Genomic DNA, 24,450 nt, shown 5'->3' on the forward strand with positions numbered 1-24,450 from the left:
CCTCCTCTAGGGCCATTTCAGGATCTTCCTGGGCCCCTCGCATTACTTTGAAGTCCCTACCACATCCTATTAAGCCTAAAAAAATTGCCTCTTCACGTTGTCAATAGGTGCAATTAGATACAATCATCTGAATCCAGAGGCAGTTGATTGATACTACATTTTGTAGACATTTTAATTAAACATTGGTTAGTTTCAATTTTACAGTGTTTTGGTTTTTTTTTTTTTTTTTTTTTTTTTGAGTCAGTCTTGGTCTCCAGGTCTCCCATATCTTTATGTGTCCTTGAAATGTTCACACAGTCAGGCTCTGACTTATGGAGTCTGATGGTGAAACGGTCCAGCCACCAACGTTCATCAGACCAGACTGACCAAGATCCTGATAGCCACAGAAACGCCAAGGATTCCCCAAGCACCTTCCTGGGTTTAAAATCATGGGCTGCTTCCAAAACCCTTTATACAGAGTAAGTGGATATTGCAGAGATTCTTTCTCCCCTTGGCAGAATCAAGGAATCTTGCTGGACCCCTTCATCTGTGTAAGATCTTGGAATGGGGTCTGAACCCCCTTCTATGTACAGATAAAACCACAGGATATTTGCAGACTTTCAGATTTTGAGTACAGCCGTGGCCTGTTGGTTAGCCTCCTCCTCTGGTGAGGGGCATATTTAGAGAATGGCCTCCTATCTCTCGCATCCTGAACGCACACAGAGTCCCCCAGGTTCATACCATGGGATCCCAGATCTAAAAGAGTCGAGCAAATGAACACCTTCCTCTTGGCAGAGTTGTTCATTGTGAGTAGTTCTCTCCTGTCTTAGGATCGCGGTGTGGAATCTGCTTTGACAAAAGGTCTCCACAGCCGGTCTCTGTCTGTAGAACTATGAAATACAATAAAGCCTCCTCATTATGAAATCACGAAACATTCCTGAGTACTTCCTGAGGATAGAATTTGGGGGTCGTAAAACAACTTCTTCTTCTTGTATATAGAATTTTGAAGAACAGTTAATCATGGGATGTTTGCAGAGCCCCTTCTTGTGCCTTGAGTTTTGTTCTGTTTGCAGACCGCCTGCCTGTGTAGGAAATCATGGAACATCCACAGAACCGCTTTCCTTATCATGATGGAACATCTTCAGAGCTTCCTCATCTGTGTGGACTTGGAATGTTAGCAGAAACCCCTTCTGTGTGGAATTATGGGAGGCTGATTGAGCTCTCTCCCACATATGTGCTCTGGGAACCCTGACTGAGCCCCCAACCTTGTAGGAACTCCTGAAATGCTGACTGAGCCCCCAACCATGGAGAGACTCCCGAAATGCTGACTGGTCTCCTGGTGGTGTAGAATCACAGGCTGTTACTTAAGGACATTCTTCAGTATAAAATCTTGAAGTCCTCAGGAGGGCTGGAGGAAGAGAGCAGACATGGGCCATGGCTGTGCTCTATTACATGTTGGAGATAAGCAGAGGATACAAAGTGCGTGGCCAGATCATGGAGGGTCTTAAAGACCAAATGAAGGTTAGGAATAGTTCTACAGACTATAAAGAGCCACCAATGTTTTGAGGTAGAAGAATGATGTGATGCAAATTATATTTGAAGAAGCTTGGGCCTGGCTAGCTCCGTTGGTAGAGTGCTAGCCTTGCATGCACAAGGCCTTGGGTTCGATCCCCAGCACCAAAAACAAAACAAACAAAGTATATTTGAAGAAGCTTAATCTGGTAAGAGAAATAGATCAAATAAACTGAAGGGTGGTAGTTTATAAAAATAATTTTAAAGACAAAACAGAAAATCGATATTTACTAAGTACAATAACCTATTGTAAATACTTTCATGAAATAAAGGCTCATCCTCTAAAGCGAGGCTCAGCAAACAATCACCTCTGGGCAAATCTGGCCCACCACTTGTCTTTGTAAATAAAATTTTATCAGAACAGCCAATATTAAAAAAATTCTCTCTCTTTTAAAAAAAAAAAAGAAAACTAAGCAAAAAATTGTAAATGACTTAAATAGACCTCATCAGAAAAATGATTTTTAAAAAAGTGTGACCTAGTTATATGATAAAATATTATATAGCAGTAGAAAAAAATAAACTCAATTTTCATGTATCATTATGGATACATGTTACAGAAATGATGTCAAGAGAAAGCAAGTTGCAGAAGAGTAAATTTATATTCAGTTAGGATAGGCCAGGTTATGCTGCAGTAACAAACAGCCCTGATATCTAAAGCTTAAAACAATGTTTTCTTTCTTGTTCACGCTATGAGTTCATCACTAGTTCAAGGCAGTTGGAGGATTCCTTTTCATTCTAGAACTCAGCTGCTCTGTAGAACATGATGGTTATTTGGTAGAGAGAAAAGAATGGCATAGGACACACTGACTTTTATAGCTGCTGACAGGAAGTGATAAGTGTCCCTTCTGCTCTGAGTCTCATTTCTCCTGAGAGTGACTGATTAGCCATAGCTCAGCTTTAGGCTACCAGGGTGAATCTCAGGGTCAACCACTGCTCAGCCTTCAGGAGTTCTTGGCACTGGGAGCCTTTGATGGCTGCAGTTATATGCATGCTTGTGCTCTTTATCTGCTGCTGCTCCTGGAGTTTGAACTGATAGTCTCTGCTCTGTGATGTTATCTTACTCCTGCATGTTTATGGATTATGCAATGGCTTCCTCAGGGCGTGGGCCTGGGACCTGCTGTAGGAGAGTCGGAAGGGGTGAGCAGGGCAAGGTGATACTTATGATTTTTACCTTTAGGCTGGATCCTTCTTTTTGTGTTTGGCTTGGGCTAACCTGCAGCTGGGCGGTTAGAAGCACAGGAGGCTCAACTATGCTCTCCTGAGATCTACTCAGGGGCCTCCCTTTCTTTAGGCCATTCCCCTGCTCCAGAACCTCCAAGGGCTCTGTACAGCTCACAGGAAACAGTGTAAGAACAGCAAGGCTCCCGTGGATTGAGCACTGTTACATGCCAGGAACTGGAGGGACTCTTTCCCGAATCCTCTTGGCAACTCTAAGGCAAGGAACTATAGGATCTCCATTTTATAGTTGTGCAAATGAAGGTCCAGGAGATGAAGCTGGTGTGAATGAAAGAGGAAGGCCAGGAGGAGGTAGGACCGGTTGATCACCAGATATGGCTGGCTCCAGGGGCCTGCTGAGCTCCAGGGTCAAGGTCTTCCAGTCTCAGTCCTCACCTTTTCCTGTTTCTTGCAGGAACCAGCTTCTGCAGCCAGCCAGGTGCCTCCGTCACTGCCCCTTGAGCAAATCTGTCTCATGTCCCTTCAAAGTCAGTCTAGAATTTCTCAGGTTGCCTTCCCTAAAGCCAGCTACAATGAGTCCTGCCTTCACCTCCTTGTCCCAGCTTGCTCACCTCCCTGTCATCCCACAGCAGGACTACAGGAACCTTCACTTAGTCATCTCTGCCCCTGTCAGGCCCAGCATGCGCTCAAAGCACATCTGGTGTCTTTCCAGCATTTGTTCAACAATTATTGAGCACCTACTGGCTTTGGACACTGTGTAACATGCAAGAATATGGCAGAAAATGAAACAAAATCCCTGTCCTTGGGGAATGTAGTTTCTGATCTGGGAGACAGAAAAACGAACAAGTGAATACATGCATGGACCATACGATGCCAGGGGATGAAAAATGCCACAGACGGGCCAGGGATGGACAGAGAGGCTGGGGACAGGGAAGCTCCCTTGGAGGAAAGTCTTGGGAGAGGTAACACTCGAGCAGGAAGCAGAATTCAAGTCTGTTTGACGGAGGGATTGAGCAGTCCAGGGAAGGAATGAATGAAAAACGAATACCCAGGTGAGCTGGAAACTTAACTTGGAGATGAAAAAGGAGCATGATGGGGGGAATTGAGACAGGGACCCCCAATATCTTTTTTCTCCCTTCTTCCATTAAAAAAAAAGTAACCTGTAATTCTAGCTACTCAGGAGATAGAGGCAGGAGGATTGCAAGTTTGAGGCCAGTCAGACCCTGGCTCAAAATAAAATAAAATAAGATAAAAAGAGCTAGGGATACAGTTCAGCTCCTGGATTAGTCCCCAGTACTGCCAAACAGGAAGAAAAAGAGGGAGAGATGTAACAGAGGTTGGTCATCAGTATTTAGTCTGGATGTAGCAAGGCCTCCTTGTCAAGGCCTCCAGAATAGACCAGAAATTATAAGGATATGATACGATTGCTAATTTACTTGTTCTTGCTGCCCCCCTTCCCCCACTGGAAATTGAACCCAGAGGCAGGCACTGTACCACCAAGCTTTATCCTTTTTATTTATTTATTTTTAAGTTTTGAGACAGGGTCTTGCTAAATTACCTAGGTTGGCCTCAAATTTGTGATCCTCCTGTCTCAGCCTCCAGACTTGCTGGGATTATAGGCATGTGCCATCGCAGCCAGCAAGGATAACAATTGTTGAATTCAGGTGGAGAGTGTCCAAATGTGTTGTATTGTTCTTTTTTTTTTCTTTTTTTTAAAGAGAGAGAGACACACACACACACACACAGAGAATTTTAATATTTATTTTTTAGTTTTCGGCGGACACATCTTTGTTTGTATGTGGTGCTGAGGATCGAACCCGGGCCGAACGCATGCCAGGCGAGCGCGCTACCGCTTGAGCCACATCCCCAGCCCTTGTATTCTTCTTAAAAGTTAAAACTTTTCTGTGCATCTAAAAATATTTCTTAGACATGGGTGTTAAAAAGGGTTATTATATTGGCTTAAGAAAAAGTATTCAAAATCAGATTAGTTTAGAAAGTTTGGTTCAGGGCCTTTCCACCCTAACCTCACCTAATCTACATCACATCCCTGTGGGGTAGGTGGCACGGGGTGGGGCGCATTTCACAAATGAACAGAAACTCAGAGAGATAAGAGGTTTGCTCAAGGTCACACAGTAAAGTTTAGGCCAAGCTGAGAGTTGAACCCACATCTATCCAAATCAAAATTCTCTGCTTCTCTTTTTAAAGCCTCTTCTCTCCCATCCCATTTCCCAGGGCTGTTGGATAAGGTGAGACCCATGTGCATTTACCATGTGTCAGGCATTGCATGTATCAGTCAAATCCTCACAACAATCTCATATGGTCATTACTAATGACATTCCCATTGTATTAAGGTACAGAGAGTTTAACTAACTTGCTTAAGGTCACAAGCTAAGAATGGAAGAGCTGGGAGTTAAAGAACCCCGGCAGTCTGGCTCTATAGCCTCCCCTTAAAAGGGTCAAGTTAACAGTGGAAAAAGTTCAAATTGCTTTAGAATTATAGAGTAGGATTAATTTTGGTTCTTACAGAATCCCTGAAAAGTTCCCCACTCCTGGCTTCTGACATATTCCAAGACAGGGCTCTAGTTTCAGATGTGCCCACATGGGGGACACTTGCCTCTTGGATTCATCTGGGAGCTTCTTGAAGATGGTGGGGTGCTACTGTCACTCCCCATGGGTCTCTAGCTATTGCTCACTGCCTTCTGAGGTGCTCTGGATCAAGGCTGGTCTTTAGTTATGGTCCCGTGCTAAAGTGATGGGATAGGGCACCAATTTGCCTACAGAATGAGCTGCAGGGTCCAGAGAGACCACTGAGGCAGTTTATGGCTCAGTAGTCAAGGGCCTGCCGTCAGAGTCAGGCCAGTTTTGCGTGGAAGGGCGTGACTTGCTTCTCCTTATAGCAATGTCAGTTTCCTCTTTGGTTCCCTGTTCCATGGGATGTGCACCTGTCTACAGGTCTCCTACTTCACTTGCTGGCTTTGGGTTCAACCTGGGGCCAGAGTGGGCTTTCTCCACCTCAGGGCCTTTGCCCTGCTGTTCCCCCTGGTGGCACTGTTCTGTCCTCACTTGTGGCTGGCTCTTTCTCACCCTTGGTCTCAGCTGATGTCAGCTGCTTAGGGAGGCCTTCCTTGTCTACTGTAGCCTGCTGCCAACACATCCTCCTGTTTTATTTTGCTCATATCTGTTATTAGTACCAGATAATTATTGATTGACTTGCGTTTATTCTCCTCCACATGAATATAAGTTCAAATAAGACAAGAGATTTAATCTGTTTTGTTCTCAGCACCAACAATTGCATCTGGCATCCAATAAATAAATAATGAATTGATTGAATGAATAAATAAACGAATGAATGAAAGCCGAGTCCCCCCAAGCATTACAATCCCAGTTCTTCTGCTGCAGTGGGCTATCAGACGGTCAGACTTTGCAGATGGCCCCTTGGCCCCCCTTCTTGAGGAGCCCAAGCTCGAAGCCGGCTGGCTCTTGAGAGACGCTCCCTGCAAGCCTGGGCGGTGGCCCTGCGGGGAGAGGGGCTGTCGTCATTTAGTGACGCTCCCTAAAGCCGCTGCCCGGCCTCGGGGGCAACTGGGGTCGGGTGGCGAGCGCGCGGGTCTTTTGCGACGGTGCCAGGCGGCGCTGGCCCCGCCCCTCCGCCCCTGTGCGACCGCCCGCCCCGCCCCCGTCGCTGCGCTTGCTCCAGGCCGCGCGGCCCTGCCCGCTTCATGTGGCCCGTCCCGCGGCGGCCGTTGGCTGGGATCCGCGAGGCGGCCGTAGGCTGGGATCCGCGAGGCGGCCGTTGGCTGGGATCCGCGAGGCGGCGGCGGCGGCGGCCTGCGAGGCTCCGGAGACGGCGGCTGAGGGCCGGGCAGCGGCGCATGGGAGCGGCAGGAGCAGGCCCGGCCCTCGAGCGGCCGCCCGGCTGCAGCATGTGTGCCCGCCGGGGGCTGCTGTGGCTGCCGCGCCGCTCGCTGCTCGCTGCGCTCTTCTTCTTGCTCTCGTCCTCGCTGCTCTACTCCGTCTACGTGGCGCCCGGCATAGGTAGGAGGGGGCCTCCCGGGACCCAACCCTGACCCGGGCCGGCGCGCCTGAGGCCGCTGCACCTTCCCGCCCGGCGCGCCCGGCCCCGGGGCCCCGCCCGCCGCCCCGCGGACCCCTCCCCCCCGCCCGCCGCCCCGCGGACCCCTCCCCCCCTCCCCCCCGCCCCGCGGACCCCTCCCCCCCTCCCCCCCGCCCCGCGGACCCCTCCCCCCCTCCCCCCCCCGCACCGCGGACCCCTCCCCCCCGCCGCCCCGCGGACCCCTCCCCCCCGCCGCCTCGCGGACCCCTCCCCCCCGCCCCGCCCCGCGGACCCCTCCCCCCCGCCCCGCCCCGCGGACCCCTCCCCCCCCGCCCCGCCCCGCGGACCCCTCCCCCCCCGCCCCGCGGACCCCTCCCCCCCCCGCCCCGCGGACCCCTCCCCCCCACCCCCCGCCGCCCCGTGAACCCCTTCCCCCCGCCCTGGCGCGGCTCCCAGCATTCCGCGCACCAACCTGGCGCGGGTGGCAGAGCCCCTCCGCCCGCGCATCCTCCCCCTGCGCTGGAGCCCCCTGCCCGCCCAAGCCGCGCTCCCGCGCCGGGTCTCCAGTCCCCGGGTCCCCGGGTCCCCGGGTCCCGCTGACCCCTGGCCCGCCCGCGCTGCCCACTCCCCTGCAGCATCCTGCAGCCTCTGGCCCCCCCGAGTCCGAACCATTTCATACAGAAAAGTAAAAACTGTAAAGGTCTCATAATACCAAGGTGCTGGTAAGCAACAGAAATTCTCATACCTGTGGGTAGGAATGCATATATTTTCCTCATAAAAGTCTTATGAATCTTTTATGAGATTTATTTCTATATATTTTTCTTATAAATGATATTTCAAAATCTTATATCATGTGTTCTCTGTGAGAATGAAATTGATTTTTTGGTGATTGTTGTACTTATGTTTAGCAACTTACCTGAACTGCTATAATACAACTAATGAATTATCTATAAATTCTTAGGATTTTCTTTATAGATAATTGTATCCCTAGTAGGTAATCCTAAGTTTGTTAGCTTTCTAATGCTTAGTCTTTTAAAAATTTTTATTTATCTTATTTTGCTGCTGGAACCTGTAGCACAATTTTGCTAGAAATAGAGAGAGCAGGCATCTTTATGTTGTTGTTATTTGTTGAAATTTTTAATCTGTCCTTTATCTGATTAAAAAAAAACAATTGTTGAGTGCTTTCCTGCATCATTTGAGATAAATACGTTTGGTTTTTCCCTAGAATTTTCAAATATCATGAATTACATGTTACTCTTTTTGTTGTAGTTTTCAATGCTGGGGATTGAAGGGCCTTGTACACGCTAGGCAATTGCTGTACCAGTGAACTACATTCCCAGCACTTATGCTGATTTTTAAATATAATATATTTGCATACTGAGAATGAACTCAACTTTGACATGTTTTTGTACATTATTAAATTTTCTTTAGAAAGGATATACATTTATGCTTCTCACTGGGTTCATAATTGAGATTGGCTTATGTTCTTCCTTTCTCATGCTGTCCCTGTCATATTTTATATGCATTTTTAGATTTAATTATAATATACAGTGTGCAAGTCATTACAGCTTCACAAAGTGATCACATTTGTGTAACAAGAAAGAAGCAGAACTTTTCTAGGACACCAAGGCCCCTTCATGTTCTCTTCTAATCAGCACTGTTTCCCTGACAGTAACCAAAATCCTAATTTCTAACACTTTAGTTTTACCTTTTACTTTAATGTTATAAAAATGAAATCCTATATTTGAGGCCATTTTAAAAAATAAATGTTCCTTGTTTGAGGCCGTTTTAAAGAATAAATGTTCCTTGAAAAGAATGTGTTTGTTAGATTCAGGATTCCTTATAGGTTCGTTGGATCAAATTTTTTTATTACATTGTTCTTACTAATGTCTAAAAATTATTTTTATCAATTATTATTTTATTAAATCTACTGTTTCATTTGCATATTATTACTTTCTTCTTGTAATTTTATATACAGATTTAGAATCACCATAGTTATTAACCCACAGCTAATTTTGAACTTCTTGTCCTAGGTTCATGCTTTGAATATCCTCAGAGCCTTGTTTAGAGATACACCTCTAGGAGAAAATATCATTCCGTATGTTGCCGATGGAGCTAAGGCTGCAATTCTGGGTTTTACCTCACCAGTCTGGGCAGTGAGTGCTTTTGCCATTTACTTTCATTGATTTAATTATACCTCTGATTAAGTTTTAATAAACCTTTCACTGGATGATAAAAAAATATATATTGCATTTTATCAAGGAATTTCTCTAGGGAATAAATTCTTGGATCAGACTATATTTTGATTCTTGATGTTTTATGGCTTCATTTTATCTCTTTTGTTGGTTTATTAGACTTAAGTCTTTTATTTTAGTGCAGTAAGCTATAAATTTAACTTATCACAGTCTACCCTTGAGTGATATTTTGCTGTGCCACTTATGATATAAGAACTTAATATTTTGCTTCCCTTTTCTTCTTCCTATCTTGATGCTGCTATTGTTATACATTTTACTTTTTTGTGTGTTGTAAGCCTACCCTAGGTTGTTATTACTTTTGTTTAAAGTCAGTTATCTTTTTTTTTTTAATTTGCCATTTTAACCATTTAACTTGGCATAAGTGTATACAATATTCATCACATTACACATTTTCAGAACCTTTTTGTCATCCCCAACAAAAGATCTATACTCATTAAGTTTTGACTTCCTGTATTTTCTTATCCCCGGTAACCTCTGTAATACCTTTGGATTCTATGAATTTACCTGACCTAATATCTCTTATAAGTGGAATCATAACAATATTTATTAATTTATATTTGGCTTATTTCGTTTAATATAATGTCTTTAAGTTTCAACCAAGTTGTAACGTGTCAGAATTTTATTCCTTTTTAAGTCTGCATAACATTTCATTGTATGTGTGTACTTTATTTTCTTTATCTACTCATCTGTTGATAGATTGTTTCCACATTTTACTTATTATGGTAATTCAGCAGTGAGCATTAGCATACAAGTTATCTGAGTCCCTGCTTTCAGTTAATTTGGGTGTATTATAGGGTAATTCTATGTTTAACTTTTTGAGGAACCATCAAACTCTTCCATAGAGACAGTATCATTTTACGTTCATATCAGCAATGCACAAGAGTTCCAATTTGTTTAAGTCTTCACTTAGGATTTTCATTTTTTAAAATGATAGTTCTTCCTGATGGGTGTGAAGTGGTATCCCTTTATGATTTTGCTTTGCATTTCCCTACTGATTAGTAATATTGATCTAGAAGCAGACCAACTCTTTCTTAGTATCTTAATGTATCTCTTTTTGGATGTTGTAGATTCTGTATATCATATGTTGAGTGAGTGGTACCAATATATTCTATCAAAAGTTGAAAAATCAAGCACAAAACATTAAATAGAAGTCTAAATATTGAATCACTTTTTTTTCAATATAACACTGTCCAGAAACCATTTGACTTAGAACTCTGTAAAGACTGTGAGCAGTACCTAGTGTACTTCTTATTAAGAAAGGAAACTTTCATGTGTCTTTTTTCATGATTCCTTGGAGAAACCCTTATTTTTTTCCTCCTATGTCATTGTGTCTTCTAGAGTAAAGGACAATAACCTATGATTCATAGGCGCTTGACATGTGGCTTTACAAAAATGCTTGGCAAAGGGGAGGGGAGGAGCAAAGAACCTAGGTCTTAAACCCACAGAGTGGTGGGGTGTGGTGGCGCATGCCTGTGATCCCAGCAGCTTCGGAGATCTGAGGCAGGAGGATTATGAGTTCAAAGCCAGCCTCAGCAACAGTGAGGCATAAGCATCTCAGTGAGACCCTGTCTCTAAATAAAATGCAAAGTAGGGCTGGGGATGTGGCTCAAGTGGTTAAGTCCCCCTGAGTTCAATCCTTTGTAACTCCCCACCCACAACTCCCACAAACAAAACAAAATCCACAGAGTGGAGTATTTACTAGACAGGCAGGCTTTCCAATTAGTAGGCTGCACAAACCATTCCGTACCAATATGATAAGCCTCTAATTGAGATTCAGTCTGTTGCAGTGGCTGCCAAAGGCACAGACTCCCAGTGTGAGGAACACTCCTCAAGGTTGCCAACATTTGCCTAGACAATTGGGCATCTTCTTGTAAGAGATGCAGACTTTTGGAATTCTGTCTAGGAGCATTGCATAACTGTCCTTGAAGGCACAGCGTTTACCTTTTACATTTATAGGAAGTAGAACAATACCCGTATACCATCAGTGTAATCAGAGATGTAGGAATGTGGCTTGATCATCAGGAAAATTAGAGATGGTAAAACTGATTGCCAACAATATTAATATTGTTTTCTTCAAGTCTAATCCAGATAATACAAGAAATATTTTCTGTGAAAGGGCTTTAGCCGTGTGAAATGTGGTGATTTTCCCAACTTTTTGCCAAAGCCAAAAGTGTCAGAAACAAATGATTCCTTTGTGGAAGTCCATTTGTGAGACCCAAAACAGTAATGCGTATGCCTGAAAAATTTTTTATTTTTTTTTATTTTTTTTTATTTTTTTTAAGAGAGAGTGAGAGAGAGAGGGGGACAGAGAGAGAGAGAGAGAATTTTAACATTTATTTATTTTTTCTTAGTTCTTGGCGGACACAACATCTTTGTTGGTATGTGGTGCTGCTGAGGATCGAACCCGGGCCGCACGCATGCTAGGGAGCGCGCTACCGCTTGAGCCACATCCCCAGCCCCCCCCCTGAAAAATTTTTTAAAATAAAGGAAAACATAAGAGAAACCTTTAAAATGAGTTACCTGTTAAGCCACCACAGAGTTATCATGATTCTGATGCATATTTTTTATCCTGTGAGTTTTATGCATGAATACTATCAATATCCATATATATATCCACAAAAGCTTGTAATAATATAAATGCTTATGATAATTTTATTAACTGGAATCTTCCTTTTTTTTTTAAAGAGAGAGTGAGAGAGGAGAGATAGAGAGAGAGAATTTTTTAATATTTATTTTTTTTTTAGTTCTCGGCGGACACAACATCTTTGTTGGTATGTGGTGCTGAGGATCGAACCCGGGCCACACGCATGCCAGGCGAGCGCGCTACCGCTTGAGCCACATCCCCAGCCCTGGAATCTTCCTTTTGAACACTGGTTTTATAGGAATATTTTGTTTCTATTTGCTGTTCTTGCTTTGTCAGACAAAGTAACATCATACCTGTGACAATCTATACTGTTGCCATAAATTTTTTTAACTTTATAACAACAGTTTCACAGACTCCAGGCATAGCATTGGCTGTGTTCAGTTCTGGTGATGATCTTCTTGCTTGTAGAGTCCTGAGCAAGCATGGGACTTCATGTGGGGTGGGAGGGAGCTCATGTTGCCATATGCTGATTGCTGTATTTCCTTTCTTATGAAAACCTAATGAAATTATAAGTCAACATAATCACCGGCTATGAAGAAACCTTCATTTTACAGTAACAGTTTACTATAGCATTATTTGTTGAAGTCATTTTAAAGGGTGTTTTTCCCCTAGTGCTTGTGAAATATGGTTTGATTTACAGATATTTGATTTGTGTGCATCCTCTCAGGAATATACTGTGCCTAAAGCTGGCGACATCTGTACTTTTGACTTAATTGTTTTTCGTGATAAGTTGGAGAGGCAAAAACCCAGGTAAAGTGAATTATTTGCAGTAAAGGGCCATTTTTCAGAGAGCATTCATGTATAGATTTAATGTGTTTTTACAGATTACTGGCTATTTGTATTGAGACCTTACAGGTCTTTCAATCTTTGCTACTTGGTTGGAATTTTTTAAATACAGAGAAAATGTACTATTGTAAACATTGTAGGCATTAGGCATACCTACAGTGTAGTAGATGACATATTAAGCACTGGAAATACTAATATAAATAATGTACCTGGCATCATTTATATTACATTGATTAATTTCAGTAAACTTTATTATACTTCATATTTTATATATAAATAAAATAAGGCTAAGAGACGTGAAATACCTTTGTCTAAGAATGTGCAAGTATTATCTGTCTGACTTCAGAATCTGAAGTGTGGTAAAGCAGTTTTGTGTGTGATAGGATTGCAGAAAAGGTCATTTTAGCTTTAGATTTGTAGGGCTTGGGCCCTGTGTCCTCAGAAAGCAACTGGAGGTAAGGTTTTATTGAGTGGTACAAACCCAGAGCAGCAAGAATGAAAGAAAACAATAAATAAGGCAAGAAAGGAGGAAAGATGCTACCAAGTAGGCCCTAACCTTGCAAGTAAACTGAGCTGGTTGTCTTGTCACATGGTACATCTTCTACTACGTGAAACTACCACCTCTTAGAAGAGTCCCATTGCTTGTTTCTTGTTGGTCAGAGTTTACCCCTTGGGGCATTAACCCAACTTGAACAAGTGTTGGCATAAACACTTGAAATGCAACTGTGATTCCTTCTGCTATTGAAAAGCCTATTGAAAAATCCTTCACAAGGGGGTTTTATAGCAGGGAATGATGGGTTTTTTATTAATCTAGATAAATGGAGACTTGATTCTAAGGTGGCAAGAAGGAAGGAGGAAGACCAATCAGGAAGCTATTATAATAGTTCTGCCAAAAGGTGATGATGGCCTAGAATAGAGAAATGTTAGTAAAGATGGTAAGAAATGATTATGTTTGACGTACATTTTGTAGATGAAGTTAGTTTAGTCAAAATTTAAGTTACATAAAATGACTTATAGATACATATGCATAGATCCTTAGAGTTTTCTGGGCAGTTGTTCTTTTAAAATAGCATCTGATTCTCTTTATTATGTTTAGTGACTGTTGGACACCTGATTGCCTTTCCCTAGGCAGCTCTCAGCCTTTCCAATAGAGCTTGCCAAGCAACCCAACTAGGGTCCTCCTATGACCCATCCTGAGGTTATATTTTCATCTAGAACAGTTTTATCTTGCTTCTCTCAAGTCAGTTCTGATTCACAGCATGCAGGGGATATCAGAGGAATATACAAAAAAGACACTTTCAGATCTTCCTGGCAGCACTGCCACGGTTACTTTGTGTCTTGTTGGCACCAATGACTCTGCCCTCTGGCAGTTGTGAAGTTGCCATGAAGGTTCCAGGCTTAGGGCTGTGTAGTCTTGAAATTCAGCTGTGCTCCACTCATCATGCTATGTGCCTTGGAATGGAGCTTCATTTACTCAGAGGAAGAGGTACATTTTTTCTAATTCACTTATAGATGCTGTATGGATTAGTGGAAACCCTTTCTTTACTTTTGACCTCTCATGGGAGAAGTATCTTACAGCTTTGGAAGACAGTTACCAAGAACTCAAGTATTGCTGGTCTTCTCCTTAGAAGCCCAGAAAATATGGCATGGTTTGTCTGGATTATAGGTGTAGGATTTCTTCAAAGTCACATGGCTTAGAACTCAAATCTCATTTAATTTTTTTCAAAAAATGTCTCTTTCTGCTCTAAACCTGTATCACATACCCTGGACAGAATATTAAAATGTTGTATCTTGACCCTATCCTTGACTGCCTACTAGGGGTGTATGGTGTGTCAGTGATCATGCTACATAGCAATTGCACAGGGTGGGCTCCCCTTTCATATTTTTTGAATATTTGTTAAGGGAGTTTATATGTTATGTAATTAAAAAATGAGTGTACATATGTGCTTGTACACACGCATACAACCTGGTGTAACCTAATTTTCTAATAAATTAGAGCTAATAAATTCTTCTATCTCTTATACAAGTCTATATATAGAAGCTTTCTTATGCCAAGAAAGAAAGAAAAAAATTATCTATTCAATGAATAGAAGAGAAATACTTTGGTAACAGTTGTCACTTTGCAGCTGACTACCAAGTCCCTGCCAACCATATGTTGGAGACTCAGTGAAGAAAGAGGTAGAGAGCAGGAAGTATTCTGGTTTTCCCTGATAAAAAGAATTGTTTATAGGTAGAATTACTTGACAGTTGTTCTAATCTCTGCATTTTCAACTTTACCACTAATTCTGTCTTTAATCTTTTTTTAACTTGCATACTCCTTCATTCATTTTTCCCCAAAGGAATTTGCTTTTATTGTATTATTGTTGCTATAGTTTGGATCTAAGAATTTCCCCAGAGGCCCATGTGTGAAAGGCTTGATCACCATCCTGTGGTACTATTGGGAAGTAATAGAACCTTTGGGAGGTGGGGCCTAGTGGGAGGAAGTTAGGTCATGGAGGCGTGCTCTCGAAAATCCTTTTGGGACCTACACCCCTCCTCTCTTTTCTTTTGCTTTCTGACTCCCATAAGGTAAACAGTTGTGCTCTACTACATGCTCCCTGCCATGATGTTTTGCCTTGCCACAGTCTCAAAAATAATGGGACCAACTGACCCTTTATAATAACTATTTAGTGGTCTGTTTTTTAACTTCTACAGTTTTAAAACAGTATACATATCAGCATAGGAAATCAGCTAATGTAACATGTAATGAATAAAGGGCAAAAATTAAATGATGTTTAAGCAGATGTAGAAAAAGCATTTGACAATAATCTAATTCCATTTCATGATTAAAAACACTCAATGAACTAGGAATGGAATTTTCTCAACCTGATCAAGAACAGCAGTGGAAAACATAGTATATACTTACTGGTGAAAAACTGAAAGCTCTCCCTTAAGATCAGTAAAAGGTCAAGGGTATACACTCTTGCCACTTATGTTCAGCATTACATTAGAACTCTAACTAGGGCAATCAGGCCAAAATAAGATGTAATAAAGGAAGGTGTAACTGTTTTTATTTTCTGATGCCATGATCTTTTATGTAGAAAATCCTAAGGAACACACTCACATAAATTAGAGCTAATAAACAAGTTCAATGAGGTGGCTGAATACAAGATAAAAGTATCAAAATCATTTTTACTTGAGCAATGAATAGTTCAAACATTAATTCAAAAAGAATTTTTAAAAAAGAATAAAAGAAGAGAAGAAAATGTATGGCATATGTACACTGCTGAGGGCCATTGCCAAGTAGGAATGATGATTCAAAATCCTTGCCAGCGTACCCCATGTTACATGGACTTCCTTTGAAATCCGCTGTGACCTTGCACGTGTGTTTGAGAAAGGTGACCCTGCTCAAGGTGAACGAGGGTGGATCCAGGTTTGAGGAAGTATCCTGCAGGTTTGAGGAAGTATCCGGGCTTAAGATAATTTGGGTTTAAGGCATTCCCACTTTAAGACAATAGGGGTTTTAGGGAAGTTGGAGGTTGAAGATTATTGCTGCTGGGATTAGGGTGTTCCTGCTGCATGTTCCCATTGAGATTCAAATTGGATTTGGAAAAAGCCTCTGTGGAGTAGGTGATTGGGGGCGGCCGGATATTGGAGATTGGAGATTGGAGCAGAACGTGTTAGCTGGAGGCTGGTGTGAGTTCTGGAATAAAGAATTGCTATTTGAATCTACAAAGCTGTGTAGTGGCTCATGATTCAGTGCCAGCCGAGACACTGGCAGTACACAATGGAGTTCTACTCAGCCATCAAGAAGAATGAAATTATATCATTTGCTGATAAATGGATAGAACTAGAGAACAACATGCTAAGTGAATAAGCCAGACTCAGGGAGACGAGGGTCAAATCTTTTCTCTCCTGTGTGGAAGTGAAGAGAAATAAGGAATAATAAAAGGGAATCTGATGAAAACAGAAGGGAGAATAGTATAATAGAAGAAAGTCATTGAGGGCAGGGTGGAGTGGAGGAAGACTAAATTATGCTATGTGCTGTATGCATATATCACAATGAGTCACAGTTTTATGTATAATTATAATGCACCTATTAAAAATTAAATAAATAAAGGTAATAAAATAAATAGAAGAAAGATCAGTAGAGAAAGGGGATTCAGGAAAGGAAGAAGGGAGGGAAAGGGGAAGTCTAGAGAATGAAATGGAGTAAATTACAATATATGCATGTAGGTACATGTCACAAAGAATACCACTATTATGTATAACTATAATGCACTAATAAAAATATAAAGAAGAATAAAATACTTTAGAAATAAATTTAACAGAAGATGAGGCTGGGGTTGTGGCTCAGTGGTAGAGTGCTTGCCCAGCATGTGTGAGAAACTGGTTCTATTCTCAGCACCACATATAAACAAATAAATAAAGGCCCATCAATAACTAATAAAAATATTTTTTAAAAGGAAATTAATTTAACAGAAAAAGTGCAACCTTTCACACTGAAAATCTGAAAACATTATTCAGAGAAATGCAAGAGGACCAGATATCCCATGTTCATTATTGGAAGATGTTCTATCATTAAGATGATAATATTCCCCAAATTGATCTACAGATTCAACATAATTTCTGTTAAAATTCCATCTGAATATTTTTTTGGCATAAATTAATATTTTGGTCCTAATATATGTTAAAAAAAATACAAGGGTCCCATACTAGACAAAACAATCTTGAAAAAAAGTCAAAGGGCTCATAGGCCCCAATTTCAAAAATTACTACTAAGCAGTAGTAAATTTTATTATGGATTTGACATCAGGATAGACATATAAATCATGGAATAGGATTGATTGTCCAGAAATAAATCTCCACAAAAAATTTAAAAAATAGTGCTCAAAGATCAATGGAGAAAGAATAGTTCTTTCAACCAATAGTACTAGTACCATTAGATAGCTGTAATGCAATGGAATGAATTTCATGTTTGAGGAACTAAAAATGGATCAAAAATCTAAATGTAAGAGCTATAAAAATTTTAGAAGAAAACTTGTGTAAGTTTTTGTACCTTGGAGTGGGTTAACGGTGTCTTAGATACAACACCTAAGGTACAAGCAACAGAAAATAACATAGGTAAATTAGACTTGATCAAAATTAAGAATATACAGAAAACTCTTAGAACTCAATAATAATAAAAAGACAACCCAATTAAAAAAATGGACAATTCATTTGAATATATTTCCCCCAAAAAGATATTCAGATGGTCAATAAGTACATAAAAAGATGTTTAGCATCATTAGGGAAATGGAAATCATAGCCACAATGAGATACCATTTTGTACTCACTAAGATTAAAAAGATGGACAATAAAAGTATTGAGGAAGATGTGCAGAATCACAGAATTGGTGAAATTGAAGCCCTAATATGTTGCTAATCAGAATATAAAATGGTACCACCATTTTGGCAGTTTCTACAAGCAGAGTTACTGTAATAATTTACCATACTACTTCTGGATGTATACCTAAGAGAAATGAAAACATGTTGTTACAAAAATTTGTGCACAGATGTTTTCAGTAGCATTATCCATAATAGCCAAAAAATGGGAAACAAGCCAAATGTCCCATCAAATGCTGAACAGATTTAAGAAATGTGATATATCTCTATTATGGGATATTACCATAAAAAGGAAGAACATATCAAAAAATGTTAGAATATGGGTGAATCTTGAGGATATTGTGCTGAGTGAAAGAAGGCTTACATAAAAAGCCATCTGTTTCATGATCCTATGTATATGAAATGTCTGGAATAGGCAAATATTTAGAGACAGAAATAGATCAGTGCTTTCCTACTATGGGTGGAGGGAAAATGATGACTAATGTGTGCAGGGTTTTATTTTGGGGCTGTGAAAATATTGTTGATTTAGTGGTGATAGTCTCCCACTTTAGAAATATAGTAAAAACCACTGACTTGTATACTTCAAAATGGTGAATTTTACAGTATGTGTATTGTATCTCAAAGAAGGGAAAGTCATTTTTAAAATATTAAAACCAAGTATTGGGGGCTGGGGATGTGGCTCAAGCGGTAGTGCGCTCACCTAGCGTGCGTGCGACCCGGGTTCGATCCTCAGCAGCACCCGGGTTCGATCCTTAGCAGCACCACATACCAACAAAGATGTTGTGTCCGCCGAGAACTAAGAAAAAATAAATAAATGTTAAAATTCTCTCTCTCTCTCTCTCTGTTCCTCCCCCCTCTCATTCTCTCTTAAAAAAATAAATAAAAACAAGTATCATCAATTGATTACTTTTGGAGGTTTGCTCTGCCCTGAATGGAAAATTGGTTAATACATGCAAATAATTCTGTATTGAGTGAACAGGGTAACCAAATAGATGATTAGGGAAAGTTTTTAAAATTTTTTCTGGGAATGTTAAGTAATTAATGCAGAAGTTCTGATAGAGTATCACCGTTTTGCTATATGTATCAGAATAGGTATTGATCATAATTGGCTACTAAATGGAGGAATTTTATAATGGATTTCTTGGTCTGTTTGAGCTGCTATAACAAAATGCCACAGAATGGGTGACTTATAAGCAGCAAAAATTTATTTCTCATAGTTCTGGAGGCTGGGAAATCCAAGATCGATGTGCCAGCAGATTCAGTGTCTCATGAGGGCCTGCTTTTTGGTTCATAGAAGGTGCCTTATCTTGTAAAAGGTTAAAAGGGGCAATGGATCTCTCTCTCTCTCTCTCTCTCTCTCTCTCTCTCTCTCTCTCTCTCTCTATCTCTCTCTCTCTCTCTCTGGTCTCTTTAATATGAGCATTTAATATCCCATTTATAAGGGTAAAGATTTCATAACCTAATCATATCCTAAGTACCCCACCTCCCAAAGCCATCACTTTGAAGGTTAGGATTTCTACATATGTATTTATGTATTTGGGGAAGGAGGCACAAACAATCAGCCTATGCAGGATGGATCAAGCTGATAGTATTGATACCCATTGGTTCATCTTTTTTTTTTTAATTTAGAGACAGGGTCTTACTAAGCTGTTCAGGCCTCAGTAAGTTGCTGAGGCTGGCTTTGAACTTGTGGTCCCCCTGCCTCAGCCTTTGAACTTGTGGTCCCCCTGCCTTTCTGGGATTACAGGCGTGTGTCACTGCACCCGGCTCCATTTGTCCATATTAATATTACTAAAATGCATTATCTGTCTCCTGCCCTCAGTCTATTGATTAAAAAAAAAAGAATTTTATTTCTGGGTTGTGCCTGTTTCACAAAGTGAAAAAAAAACCCTATGGTTTTGTTTAAAGTGTGTATTCTCAACATCTCCAGATGTTTAACTTTAGTGCATCTGGCAGCCTTTGTCAGAGAGTTTGGTTTAGGGCAAAATGGAATTTGTGTTTCTGTTGTGTTTTGTTTATTTTTTTGTTACTACTTGTGGTGCTGGGCAAGCACTCTATCACTGAGCCCTACTTTTAACCTTTCTTTTTGTGTTTTATCATTGTTATGATTTGAGGGAAGTAATGGTGTCCTAAATGTCCTTACCAAGCCTTCTGAGACTGGGTAAGGTAATCAAGACCTGTGCTAGGCAGAGGTGATACTGATATTGACAGGATGGATCTATTTGTTACAGTTTGGGCATATTAGGCAGGGCATGTAGTAGGGACTCCATTAATGTTTGCTGACTATTGAATGGACCTAAGTAGATCTGTCCAAGATTAGGGTTTCATTGCAATTTTGATATGAATTTTATTTGGACTCTATGGTCATTCTTCCACCACCCCTTTTCTTTAATTTGTTGCCAACATTTCAAAATAGTGAGATTTCACATAAAAATCATGTTTCTAGCTTCTGTTAAAAAAGCAGAAGATCTGGCAACATTAGGCTTGCATTCCTTCATGGCAGCTAGTCAGCTGAAGCTGAGCAGGGACTACATTAGACACAGTCCACTGCTGCCTCTGTTGCTCCCTGCTTCTACTGGGCGTTTGAGTTTGTGACCCTTATGCAATGGTTTCAGGAAGTGGTTTTCTAAATCTCAAGTTATTACTTTTTTAAAAAAATCTTTGTTTATTAATTTATTTTTGTGTGGTGCTGAGGATCAAACCCAGTGCCTCACATGTGCGAGGCAAGGGCTCTACCACTGAGCTATGGCTCCAGCCTGCATTATTACTTTTAATGACTTTTCTGATTATATTGCTACTTAACATACCATATGATCACTTACCTAATTAGAAAATAAGCTCTATGATGGCAGCAATTGTGTGTCTTCTATTTCTAGGTATTCTCTGTGGTGCTGGTATATTGCCTTGCACACCATAAGGAAGGCACTACATACTTAAACCTCTCTACTCTGATTTGGCAAGGTGATTGAGGAAGACCAATAATGCTAGAATATTCAAGACATTGTCGTGAAATTCCAAAGTATCTTGATGCATTGACTTGGAAAACATACTCTGTAGTGTCTTGGAGAAATGATCCAAGTTTATTAACATTATTCTTGCCTCTTGTTTTTATTAATCAGTTCTATCATATAATTTTAGGGTTAATATCCCTTGGCTATATTATTGGCATTGTGAAGTTAATGGCATTTGGAATATTAAGTATTTTCTTGACTATTTATTACATGGATTCTTTGAAATTAAGTCTTACAAGTATTTTCTCACAGGTAGGTAAGTACAGAAAAATAAGTGAAAAGAGTTGAGGTCTAGAATAATCATTGTCAGGAAGGATATGAAAAATAGTTTTTTTTTCTTAAAGTACTGTTTGATGATTCAATTCAAGGACAAAATGAAATCAATTGATAATATTAGAATAGGAAAAAACTATATTGTGTTTGGAGTTAGGGCTTAATTTAAGAGTTCATTGAGTCAATTACTATTAAGTTTTTTTTTTTAAAGTTGTCTCATTTTGTGAAAACAAACCATGTTTTCTTTAGTCCTACACTAGCCAATGGTATAATGATTGGAATACCTAGTTGACCATTATACATGTTGATTTCATGCCATAAATATTCCTTGACCCATATTGTGTGTTTATTTTTATAATAGGTGAGAAATTCATCCACTCTTCTCTTTAGTTCCTTGATCACAAGAATTTTTGGAGTTAAAAGGGGAAAGGACGAACTTTCCAAAACAAATAGGTAAGTAAGCTTCATCTAATGCTAACTTTTCTTTTTACACAAAATTGTCCTGGCCAAAAATAATTGTCGAAATTTTGCTTACTTTTACAGATTCATCTGTAGCATAAAACTATAAAAATGGTATAATGAATTAACCTGTGCTGCCAAATTCTAAATCCTTGGGCAAAAATATCAACTGATTACAAAGTTGACCTTTCAAATCAACAAATATAAAGCAAGGAAGCCAGGGCTGAAATATAGACTTGTTTCTCACTGCAGTAACTATTCTTTTTTCTTTGTGTCTTCTTCAAGTATTCCTGAAATGTCCTACATTCTTTTTTCCTGATGTGTTATCGAGTATTTACTATCTGTGCAGTATCATTAATCATATAGGCAAAAGTTTAAAAGATTGTGAAACTCTTATCAGAACACCTTCCAGACTACCTGTGCATTCATTACTCTCCTAAACGAAGGGAGAAAGTTGGAGATGTTGACTGTGTGAAATAAATAATGCATTTACTTTTTGGTCTTTAATTTACTCTGTTTTTTTCAGTAAGGCTTTTTAATGTCTGGAAGGAAATCTATGGAACCATTTTGGTTATTATTATTATTATTATTATTATTTAATATAATGCACAAGTTCTGTTTGTTCTTAAAGAGAAGCTTTGGATAGTTCTTCAGCATTTGAGGATTTAATAGTAGTGTAGTTGGCTTGCAGCTGTTAACACTAGATGTCACTGTCGCTGCATGTTTAATTACTCCCTTAAACTTTTAGAATCCAATTTGACATACAAGTCATTGTCTTAAGGACCTAAACATGAATTCAAGCCCAGCTTCTCTCTTCCCTAAACAAGTTACTATGCTTTTGCTTCAAATTTAGATTTTAAACTGGTATTTATTAAAATATGTCTTCTTGTGATGAAATTAAGTTTTAAGAACTAAAAGATATGATAAAATAATTTTTTGATATGCTTGTGGTAATTCTAGTGAAACCTGCTGTGGTGGTTCTGAAAATTGCTGCTTATCAGCCTGTAAAATTCACCAAATATTTCAAAGAAAGGTAACTGGCTCTAAGTTTGAATCCCCTGAGTAAATGCAGGAATACTAAGAGATTTTTTTTTCTCCCCTGAGTTGTATTTTTAAAATAAATATTACTACTTTAGTAGCATGATTATAATTTTTACTTTATAGCCTGTTATTTTTTTTAAATATTTTTAGTTGTAGATGGACACAATACCTTTATTTATTTATTTTTAGGTGGTGCTGAGGATTGAATTCAGTGTCTTACGCATGGTAGGCAACTGCTCTACCACCAAGCCATGACACCATCCCCTTTAGCTCATTCTTAAAGTAATTTTTCCTGTAATTAACTGAAAATTACTAGTATTTGTTTCTTTTTTAACTTTGTCTAATTTGTTAATAATTCTACAGTGTGCTTAAGTTTAAAATAGTTGTATCTTTTTATGAGACCATGATGATGTTTAGTAGTATGAATAAAATATGATATTAAGTAACAATTAAAGTTAATGTTAAAATTGCTCTTCTTGAATGTGTATATAAATTTTACTGTGCACCAGAGAAAAATGATCATTAATTTCATTTAGGTTGCAACTGAAAGAGGATAGAAGAATAAAAGGGCGATGAGATCACACAGTTTTACCCTTTTAGCTAAAGTCACACTGATGGAAATTCATTTCTTTTGAATAGAGAAGATTACAAAATTAATAACTTTCCTAGAAGAAGGGAAATGGAATATTTGTATAATTATTTTGACTAATGGTGGAAAGTGAAATGAAGGAATTAGGAAGTTGATATTTTACTTAAGTGTGGTGAACATTTTTTAGTAAGAGCCTGTATTTCAATAATCAGAAGACTGGCATGTGTCATCTCCTATACAGGCTTCTCTTTTCTATTTAACTCTTGAATTATCAGTTTCTTGGCAGGTCTTCTTAGAAGTTCTGCAAAACATTTAGTTTGTTAAATTTGCAATTGTTTGTGATTATTCTACTTTTGTAGTTTATTTAATTTTGTCACTTTTTGTTGAAATATTTATATACCCATTTTCTACATATTAATTCCCCGAAGGATAGGACCGTTTCCATCTATTCTTTGTATATATAAAGGGCACTTTAAGAATGCTACTTACAATGTCTTGTTGGGTGATTACTCAGTCATCAAATAACTAACCTCAGCTGATGACACCTCACAGCCAGTTAAATTTGCTTTCACAACCACAGGTTGTTCTGCATGCAGTCTTGCAAATGTGTGCTCTTGGTCAGAAAGGAACTGAACATAAAAAGAACATCTGCTTTTTTTCCATCTAGTGTGAAAAGAATGTCTACCTTGGAGTAAATAAACTTGGTTTCTAGGCATTTTGCTGCCACTGGAGATGACCTTAGTAGAGTCCCTTATTCACTCCATACTTCAGTTTCTCAATCTATATGACAGGAGTAGTAAGATCTAGATTTTATCTTCATGGGGTTATTAAGAGTCTACAACAAACTATTACAATTTTATTATTAATTTTTTTTAAAATTGAAGTCCTAAACAATTAGAGATATGGTTTGCTGTTTCTGTCTGTTGCCTTGCTGTTAGACTGTGCCTTTTGAGGACAGCACCAGGGTCAGAATCCTGTGTATCTGGTACCTTGTATACTGTCTGGTGTGTAGGAAGCATATAGAAATACTTGCTTAGTAGAAAAAGTAAATTTTATTACTGGGGAGGGGGGGATAAAAAGTTTGTTTTCTACTCCTGCCTTTGTTCTCATAAAGCCACAATAACCAATGAGGTTATCCTCTCTGTGCCTTGAGTTTCTTCTTGCTCAAATAAGAGGTTGGGCCAAGCCTGAGGTGTCTTCCCTCTAAAATATGAAGCTGAGACTTTATATAATGTTACTAGAATTGCA

The 24,450-nt window shown here is 39.7% G+C and overlaps 1 protein-coding gene across 3 annotated transcripts in view; it reads left to right on the plus strand.

The window, feature by feature from the left end:
- The first annotated feature begins 6,414 nt into the window (after nucleotides 1-6,414).
- LOC144374684 (uncharacterized) overlaps nucleotides 6,415-24,450 on the plus strand; it is a 233,936-nt gene continuing 215,900 nt past the window's right edge. Inside the window, exons 1-3 of one of the 3 annotated variants that reach the window (XM_078037442.1) lie at nucleotides 6,415-6,762; nucleotides 8,815-8,937; nucleotides 21,475-21,566. In XM_078037442.1, the coding sequence (XP_077893568.1) occupies nucleotides 6,447-6,762; nucleotides 8,815-8,849 (351 nt within the window). In that variant the 5' untranslated portion in view covers nucleotides 6,415-6,446 and the 3' untranslated portion in view covers nucleotides 8,850-8,937; nucleotides 21,475-21,566. Of the gene's footprint in view, nucleotides 6,763-8,814; nucleotides 8,938-20,705; nucleotides 20,753-21,474; nucleotides 21,567-24,450 lie in introns of those variants that run through there. The other 2 variants (XM_078037444.1, XM_078037443.1) reach the window with 2 other exon arrangements.

Source organism: Ictidomys tridecemlineatus, unplaced genomic scaffold, assembly GCF_052094955.1.
Source record: "Ictidomys tridecemlineatus isolate mIctTri1 unplaced genomic scaffold, mIctTri1.hap1 Scaffold_82, whole genome shotgun sequence".
Lineage (NCBI taxonomy): Eukaryota > Metazoa > Chordata > Mammalia > Rodentia > Sciuridae > Ictidomys > Ictidomys tridecemlineatus.